The sequence below is a fragment of the Canis lupus genome, chromosome 1, assembly GCF_011100685.1.
Source record: "Canis lupus familiaris isolate Mischka breed German Shepherd chromosome 1, alternate assembly UU_Cfam_GSD_1.0, whole genome shotgun sequence".
NCBI lineage: Eukaryota > Metazoa > Chordata > Mammalia > Carnivora > Canidae > Canis > Canis lupus.
The window spans coordinates 94,709,312-94,719,445 of NC_049222.1; the positions used below are offsets into that span (position 1 = coordinate 94,709,312).

Below are 10,134 nucleotides of genomic sequence, written 5' to 3' on the forward strand. Positions count from 1 at the left end.
ATCGCGCCCTGGGCCAAAGGCAGGAGCTAAACCGCTGCGCCACCCAAGGACCCCCTGAAAGCAAGTCTTGAATATAACAAAACAAAAGTTGAAAGCAAGTCTTGAATATATCAAACCAACATGCAAGGATTTACTGAATCCCAGAAAAACGTCCCCCAATTTAAAATACAATAAAAACTTGCACCCAAATATAGGACTCAAATCCCGAAAAGGACAGGTGAATGAGGCACAGTTATAGTTGGATAAGATATTTCTTTCTCAATCATTAATAGTACATGGAGATGAATACATAATGATATAGATAGAGAAGACTTGTGGCAATATAGCTGCTTGAATTAATTCTCACCTATAGAACACTAGGTCTAAAAACAAAATACATCTTTTTATGTACACATGGAACAGAGACCAGGATTATATACTGGTTCTTAACAAAAGTCTTCGTAAATTAAAAAGGACCGACAACACAGGGTATGTTATCTAAATAAGAACAGCTAAATTAAAAATCTATAACATGTTGACTGCTGGCTGGTGCAGCATGTAAGGAGCTCAGAAGTTGCCATTCCATCCTAACAAGTAGAACGTAAATAAACTGAAAAATCAACAAACACTCTTAGACCTATCTCAGCAATCAGGTCATAGGGCAAACGAGCATGCCAAAACTTGGAGAGATGCTTTTTTTTTTTTTTTAAAGTTACAACTACATGCTGTCTACAGAAGACTCACTTCCGCTCTAAGGACACAGACTGAGAGTGAAGGGATGCAAAAAAGATGCTCCGTGTAAATAGAATTAAAAAGAAAATAGGAATAGCTGTACTTAAACAAAACAGACTTTAAAACAAAGACTAACAAGAAACAAAGAAAAAAAAAGAAACAAAGAAGGTAATTATATAATAAGGGATCAATCCAACAAGAGGATATAACATTTGTAAGCATTTATGACCCACACAGGGGTACCTAATAATATACAGAAATTAATAGATCCGATGGTAAAAACAGGAATACAGTAATCATTTGGGACTGCAATATACCACCTACAACAATGGACAAATCATCCAGGGAGAAAATCAATATGGAAACATAAGACAAACTACATGTTATACCAAATGGACTTAATAGACATTTATAAAACATTCCACCTAAAAGCAGCAAAATACATATTCTTCTCAGGTGCACTTGGAAACATTCTCCAGGATACATCATATGTCAGGCCACAAAACAAATCTTAATAAATTTAAGAAGACTGAAATCACATTAAGAATATTCTCTGACCACACAGTATAAAACTAGAAATAAACTGCAATTACTCTAGACAATGCACAAATATGTGGGTATTAAATGACATGCTACTAACCAATGGGGCAAAGAAGAAATAATATGAGAAATCAAAAAAATATCTTGAGACAAATGAAAATGGAAATACAACATGTTAAAACTTATGAGACATGGCAAAAGTAGTTTAAAGAGAGGAATTCATGATGATAAATGCCTACATTAATGAACAGAAAGATTTCATATAAGCAATTTCACTTTACCCTTTAAGGTAATAAAAAAAAAAAAACCAGAATGGAAATAAATGACATAGAAACTAAAAAGACAACAGAAAAGACCAACAAAACTAAGACCTGGTCTTTACAAAAACAAATAAAATAGACAAATCTGCAGCTACACTCATCAGGATACTGAGAGAGAGGATGCAAATAAATAAATTTAGAAATGAAAGAGAGGGGCACCTAGATGGCTCAGCTGGTTAAGTGCTGACTCTTGTTTTTGGCTTAGGTCATGATCTCAGGGTCCTCAGAAGCTCAATGGGGAGTCAGCTTGGGGATTATCTCTCTTCCTCCTCTTCTGCCCCTGCCCTCACTTGAACTGTCTCTAAAATAAATCTTTTAAAAAATGAAAAAGGAGACATTAGAACTGATACTGCAAAATAATACAAAGGTTCACAAAATACTACTATGAACAACTATAATACCAACAAACTGGACAATCTAGAAAATCTCAACAGACTGATTACTAGCAAGAAGACTGAATTGATAATTAAAACCTCCCAATAAGCAAAAATCCAGGGCCAGATGGCTTCACTGGTGAATTCTACTAATCATTTAAAGAATACCAAACCTTCTCAAACTCTTCTAAAAAATACAAGAGGAGGGAATACTCTGAAACCGATCTTAAAAAGCCAGCACTCCTGATACCAAGACTGGACAAGAACACTATAAGAAAAATACAGGTCAGTATCCCTGATGAACACAGACACAAAATTCTGAACAAAACTGGCAAACCTAACTCAGTAATTCATTAAAAGGATCACATACCATGATCAGTGGAACTTATTTCAGGGATGGAAAGATGGTTCAACACCCACAAATCAATCCATATGATATACCACAGTAGCAAAATGAATAAAAATCATATGATCATTTCAATAAATACTGAAAAAAAATCTGACAAAAACCCAATACCTATTCATGATAAAAACTCTCAACAAAGTGGGTAGAGAGGGAATATACCTCAACATAATAAAGGCTATATATGATAAACCTATATATAACATCTTAATCAATGAGGAAAGTTGAATACTTTTCCTCTGAGATCAGGAACAAGATGTCCCCTCTTGCCACTTTTCTTCAACATAGTACTGGAAGTTCTGTCCAGAGCAACTGGGTAAGAAAAAGAAAAGGAAAAAAAAAAAAAAAAGGAATCCAAATAGTAAAGGAAAAAGTAAAACTGTTTCTATTTACAGGTGATATAATGTTAGATGTTCTAAAGACTCCACTAAAACTGCCATAACTAATAAATTCAGTGAAGTTGCAGTATGTAAAGTCAATATTCAAAAATCAATGGTTTCTATATACCACAAAAGGAAAGGGAAAGGGAAATTAATACAATCCCATTTATAATTTCCTCAAAAAGAATAAAAATCTAGGAATAAATGTAACCAAGGAGGTAAAAGATCTATATAATAAAAATTATAAGACATTGATGAAAGTAAATGAAAAAGATGTAAGTAGAAGGATATTCCATGGTCATGGATTGGGAAAATTATTATTATTAAAAAAGATCCTAGGGGCACGTGGGTGGCTCAGTTGGTTAAGCATCTGCTTTTAGCTCAGGTCATGATCTCTGGGTCCTGGGATCCATGCTCAGCAGGGAGTCTGCTTCTCCCTCTGCTGCTCTCCCAGCTTGTGCTCACTCTCTCTCAAATAAAAAAACAAAATCTTTTTTAAAAATCCTAAATTTTGTACAGAACCACAAAAGATCCAAAATAGTGAAAATAGTCTTGTAAAAGAACAAAGCTGGACACACCACACTCCCTAATTTCAAATGATATTATAAAGCTACAATAATCAAAACAGTATGGTACTGGTATAAAAATAGGCACACTGACCAAGGGAACAGAACAGAGAGCCCCAAAAATAAATGAACAAATATGGCCAATTAGTTTATGACAAAGAGACAAGACTATACAGTGAGAAAAGGATGGTCATTTCAATTGAAGGGCAATCTGGACAGCTGCATGTAAAATATCAGACTGGACCACTATATTACACCATACACAAAAAGCAAATCAAAATGTAAGAATGTAAGACCTGAAGCCATAAAACTCCTAGAAGAATACCCTGAGTTAGGCTTCTTGACACTGGTCTTGGTGATGATTTCTGGATTTATACCAATGGCAAGAATAAACAAGGGGGCCTACATCAAACTAAAAAGCTTCTGTACCACAAAGAATCCATCACCAGAAGGAAAAGGCAACCTTCTAAATGGGAGAAAATATTTGCAAATAAAAAACTCATATGGGATTAATAATCAAAACTCTTCATGTAAGAACTCAAACAACTCAGTAGCAAAAAAATCCCCAATCTGATAAAAAAAAATGGGCAGAGAAACTGAACATTTTTCCAAAGAAGACATCTAAATGGCCTGCAGGCATATGAAAAGATGCTCCATATCACTCATAATCAGGTAAATGCAAATCAAAACCACAACGAGATTATCACCACACCTGTTAGAATGGCTATCATATAAAAGACAAGAAAAAAGTCTTGGTGAGGATGTAGAGAAAAGTGAAGCTTTGTCACTGTGGTTGGAAAAGTAAACTGGTACAGCCACTATGGAAAGCAATATGAAGGCTACCCAAAAAATTAACAACAGAATTACCATCTGCTCCAGCAATTATACCCCTGAATATATATCTTAAGGAAGTGAAATAACTATTTCAAGGAAGTACCAGCACCCCTTATTCACTGGAGCATTATTTATAATAGCCAGGCATGGAAATAACCTAGGCATCCATCAATGGATAAATGGATAAAAAAAAATGGGGGATATACTTATGTGTATATACATATACCCACATTACATATATAAAATATAACATATCACATATATATATATCACATACATAAATATATATTATTCAGCCATAAAAAAGAAACAAACCATCCATTCACAATATGGATGGCCACTAAGGGCCTTGTAGTAAGTAAAATAAGTCAGATATAGAAAGACAAACACTATCTCACATGTAGAATTTTAAAAAGCCAAACTCATATATAGAGAGAATAGATTCGTGGTTGCCAGACGGTAGAGGCAACCACGAAGGTTGAGGGGGTAGTGGTAGAGGGTAGTGGTAGAGGGTAGTGGTAACTGGGGTGACTGCACGAAGGTGGCAAAAGGTACAAACTTCCAGGTACAAGATAAATAAGTTCTGGGCATTAGAAATAATATAATAAATATAATGTACATTATGATGAGTATAGTTAATACCGCATGTATATTTGAAAGCTGCTAAGAGAATGAATTCTAAAAGTTCTCATCAGGAAAAAAATTCTATGTGAAGTGATGTATGTTAACTAAACTTACTGTGACAACCAATTTACAATTATACATATATCAAATCATTTTGGTGCACAACGTAAACTATTGCAATATCATATGTCAATTATATCTCAGTAAGACTTGGGGTAAAAAGTGGAAAACATCTGAATAGGACTCAAAACCCAGAATTCATGAAAGAAAAGGTTGCTAACGTTGATGACATAAAAACTAAATTTCTTTATGGCAAAAGATAGAAATTATAAACTTGGCCCAAATAGAGCATATTAGAGAAAAATTTTCAATCTACATTGCAGACAAAGGTGAATCTCAAAATACAAGATCAAAACACAAAATAGAATCAGGATAAAGATCATACAATTTTTTTTTAAAAAAGGGAGTGAAAATGGACTCATAATAAAACAACAGTTATCAAACTAAACTGAGATATGACACAAAACAGGTTTTTACCCCATTGTCAAAATTCCTATGTTTGGCAGCATGCTATTTGCAAGGCTACAGGGAAAGTGGTACTTTCCTACTGTTGGTTCCACTTTCAAAATATATCCAGATTCTGGCCACCTCAAGATATCCTCAGTGCTAATTTACTACAATGGATTCTTTCTTGAATCACTTGAATAGCTTCCTAAACTGTCTCTGCTTCAACCAGTGCCCCACTAAAGTCACTTCTTACAGGAGCCAGTGATTCTTCTAAAATGCAAAACAGATCATGTCCTTTCATAGCTCCTAACCCACATTATCACTAGATAAATGAAAAACTATGGTGTATGCAGGGATTGGAAAGCTCAGTATGCTCCAATATCAACTGTTAGCTCTCCTCATGTAGATCTCATACAATTACAGGCAAAAATCCCAGGAAGCTTTTATGAAATAGACAGAATAATTCTAAATTTTTTTTTTGTTTGTTTTTCTTTGACAGAGAGAGCCCAAGCAGGGGAGACAGCAGACAGAAAGAGAGGCAGAGGGAAAAGCAGGCTCCCTGTGAAGCAGGGAGCCCAACATAGGGCTGAGTCCCAGGACCTTGGGATCATGACCTGAGCCGAAGGCAGACACCTACTGAGCCACCCAGGTGCCCCATAGACCACGATTCTAAATGGAGAAGTATAGGACCTAGAAGATACAAAATAATTCTGAAAAGAAAAAAGTTCAAGAACTCACATCACATGATTTCATGACATGTGATATCAATGATAATCAATGATAATCTAGACAGTGTTGTAAAGGCAAAATGAGAGACACAAAACAACATAACAGAGTCCAGAAATAGATGGACAAATACACAGTCAAATGACTTTCAACAGATGCCAAGGCAATTCAATGGAGATAAAGTGCCTTTTTAACCAATGGTACTGGAAGTAATAAAGTTTCATAAGACGGGGAAAAAAAACCTTTCCTTGAACAGCCACAACTTGTATCATAAAAATTAAACTCAAACTGATCATAAATGTAAATGTAAAATCCAATCACTATAAACTTTTAACAGATACCACAGGAATGTATCTGTGACCCTGATTAGGCAAGGATTTCTTAGATGGGACCAAAAACAAAACAACAACAAAAACAACACCCATAAAGGCTGATATTTTGATAAATTTTGATAAATTTTAAATTGATCAATTAAAAATGTCTGTTCTTAGAAGGCAGCATTAAGCAAATTAAAAGATAAGCCACTGGATTAGAATACATTCATAAAACATTCCCAATGAATAACCTGTATCCATAACATCTAAACAACTCTCAAAATTTAGCAATAAGAAAAATTCAATGAGAAAAAAACTGCGAAAGATTTGAGAAAAGATTTGACATTTCAATGCAGAGGAGGTACAGATAGCAAATAAATGAAATGATGCTCAACATCATTAGACATCAGATTAAGTTGAAAATAAAATACCTGTACATACTTAGCAGAGTGGCTTAAATTGAAGGAAAAAACAAAAAAACAAAAAAACAAAAAAACAAAAAAACAGAAACAAAAAAAAACAAAAAAAAAAACAACACTACTTCATCCCAAACACTGGCAAGGACTCAGAGCATCTGGAAATCTCAATGGCAGGGCCACCTCAGGAAACAGTATGGCAGTGTCTTATGATGTTAAACCTGCATACATTACAAGACCCAGCCTCCCACGCACTCTTAATCATATTCTTAAGAGAAATGAAGATATGTGTCCATGCAAAAAAGACTGAATAATGAACACTTACAGTGGCTTTACTCACAAAGCCAAAAGCTGGGAACAACACAAATGTCCATCAACTGGTAAATGGATTAACACATCATGATAGATCCACTCATTGGAAAATGGGACAAACTTCTGAAAGATGCAACAGCATGTCTGGGTCTCAACGTATTATGTGGATGAAAAGTGTGATGGCCTTCAATGCCCCCACGTGATCTGTCTGTCCTCTTTTACCCATTCAGCTATGCTGCAGCCATCCTGGCGGGCTTGCTGTTCACGCTGTTTGTAGGCCTCTGGTTTCTGCTGCCTCAGGGTACTTACACTGGCAGCTTCCTTGGCTTTAAGTGTTCTGTAAATACCTGCTAGTCTTCCTTCCTCACATTTGTCAAATGTTTCTTCCAGTATCTTTTCAGGGAAGCTTATCTGATCAATTTATTTAAAATTAAATTTGGTCCTCACAACATGCTCCTTGTTTTATTTCTTCTATGGCAATTATCCAATAATAAAGTCTCTTATGTTTATGATCACCCATCACCTGAATGTAAGTTACACGAGGGCCTAAATCATTATCAGCTGTTTATGCAGTAACTACCACACTGTATGCAGCACATTAGATGCTCAATATACCAATTATGAATAAGCACTTCACATGCAGGAATACAAATATAACAATGACTATGAAGGACAATTACACAATATTTAATAAAATGAAACTGCATTTAACCTCTGACCATTTTAGCCTATCCTTTCACCCATACAAACATATATAATTATGAACAACCTGAATGTCTTTCAATAGAAAACCCATTAAATAATTAGTATCTTTACATAATAGAAGCCTATGAGCTATATTTTTAAAAATGAGGATGCTTAAGTATCAATGTGGAAGAATGTCCAAATTATATTTAAGAAAAAACAAACTTTAAAGCAAGAATATGTGAATGCTATAACTGTTGGTTAAGCATGGGAAGGAAATTAAAATACATTCATATTTAATTGTGTCATTGTACATAAACAATGGAATGGTATGATAAACTTCCAATGACAATTGTAGAGGACACCATGCAGGTAGGAACAGGGATGCTAGCAGGAGTAGGGCTTCTCAGTATGTATCTTGGAGCCAAATGAATACATTACTTGTCCAAAAATTAAAAAAAAAAATGACAGCTGGGTACGCAGAAGCAGAAAGACCAAAAAATTGGGTACATGTTTCCTTAACTCATGGAATTTCTAATACAATGTCAGCATAAAATCTGAGTCCACCTGAGACTGAAATTCTAGTTTCACATTTGGGCCAACTAGAACATAACTGTTGCATGCTGATAACTAAAACAACATCTTAGCAAGCTGTAATAGGAGGTACTCTACTTATACCAATAAAGGATGCCTACTTGCATCCTAATGTTAAAAGTCAGAATTAATGGTAAACAGTGTAAAAAAGTAAAGCTTAACTTGATCTGAATTTAATTCTACTTTTCTGAATGTATGGACTCTTTATAAACCTCTTAAATCCATCCTAATACAATATGAGAAATGAACAAAATACTCACCCAAGATGTGTTCATTTTCTGCACCTCTTGGGAGATTTCAAGGTTCAGCGGGGTGGACAGAAAAGGAGGGAGTCAAGATCAAGTGCCCTACCTCCCAGCTCCTAAATTCACCTGCACAAAATCTCAGCATCCCTGATGGGCAGCAGGCTCCCTACAGGACTGGGAATATGGACCCTTTAAAACACGTGGAATGACCATGCAGAGCCAACAAAAACTGTCCACATGGAGTCCCTGAAGTGATTATGGGGATATATACCTGCAGGTTTCTACACTTTTTCAACTTAAAAAAAAAAAAAAATAGAAAAAGCAAAAGATTCAAGTATACGAAAGGACAACCACTTGCTCTTTCATTAATTTTAACACAGAAAACAACAACAACCTCTGGCTCCACCTTTATCCACTGTGCAGTATATCATTTTACCTCCTGCGTTAGCGGACCCGGAGGGCAAAGTAAAAGGGACGGGACGGTGGACACCCTGCTGGCCCTCTCAGACTCTCTAACATCCCACCAATATGAGGCTTAGGTTTCCCACAGGAGCAATACCTGTGCTGCTACTTGGACCTGGCGCCAGCCTGAAGCCTGCCCAGGTGGGCTCTTACCTAGCTCGGAGACGCGTCACGAATCGGACATCATCATCCTCATTTCCAGAAGAGCGACCTGACTCTCTCCCCGGTTACAGGTGGCCGACTTGGAACTTACCTGGTCTTTGCGGCTCCCCCGCAGACTCGCCTCCCGTCAACGTTAGGAACGCGCTTCGCCCTCCCGCTGCGGGGAGCGGGGTTTTCACGGGACGAGCTGCAGGCAGCCCCGCGGGCACCGAGCACCTGCGCCTGACGGGGCTCACCCCACCTGCCCACGGTGACCGCGGGGCGCGGCGCGCGCCCGGGGCTCGGAAATTCCCAGCTGCCGCGCCCCGCGCGCGCTGAGCCCCGCCCCCCAGCGCTCTGGCCCAGCTGTGCGCAGCGTCTGGCGCGCCCGACCCCGAAAGTTCTGGGACCTCCCCCGGGCGAGGACCCAGCTGCGAGAGCGCGAGGCGCGGCCGGGCAGGTAGGTACCCGCGCGGAGGAAAGGCCGGAGGACCCGTTCCCAGAGTGCCGCGCGGTGATCCCTGGGGATTGGACTACATTTCCCATAGTCCTCTCCGCTCGCCTCCTGAGCTGACGGAGCGATCCTTTTGGCTTTATTAGAGTTTTGGGAAATATTGTGGGTGAGCATCATTCTCCCCACGTTCTTTTAGAGCCGCCAGATAGTCTACATTCAATGTGACCCTTGCAATCCAATGCCGTGCTTGCCCCTGGATCAGATCCCGACTGAAAAAACAGCAGCAACCACCGACTATAGAGACAATTTGGGAAATTCGAATATGGGCTGGGAATTAGGAATATTAAGGAACACATAGTTAGTCTTGTTTGGTATGAAACTAATATGGGAATTACAGAGGAAATATAGTAATTTATTTAAAGGCACGGCTAGATAAGTACTTAGGATTGAAATTATACATTTGTAAATTGACTTTAAAAAATAGCATATATGGCAAATAACCTTTAAAATGGAAGATGGGTGCTTAT

The 10,134-nt window shown here is 37.6% G+C and overlaps 1 protein-coding gene across 1 annotated transcript in view; it reads right to left on the reverse strand.

Annotated features, from left to right (window-relative positions):
* LOC119870232 (translation initiation factor IF-2-like) overlaps nt 1–9,699 on the reverse strand; it is a 79,418-nt gene extending 69,719 nt beyond the window's left edge. Inside the window, exon 1 of the mRNA XM_038525509.1 lies at nt 9,266–9,699. Coding sequence (XP_038381437.1) covers nt 9,266–9,699 — 434 coding nt within the window. The remainder of the gene's footprint in view (nt 1–9,265) is intronic.
* Between the last annotated feature and the right edge of the window lie 435 nt (nt 9,700–10,134).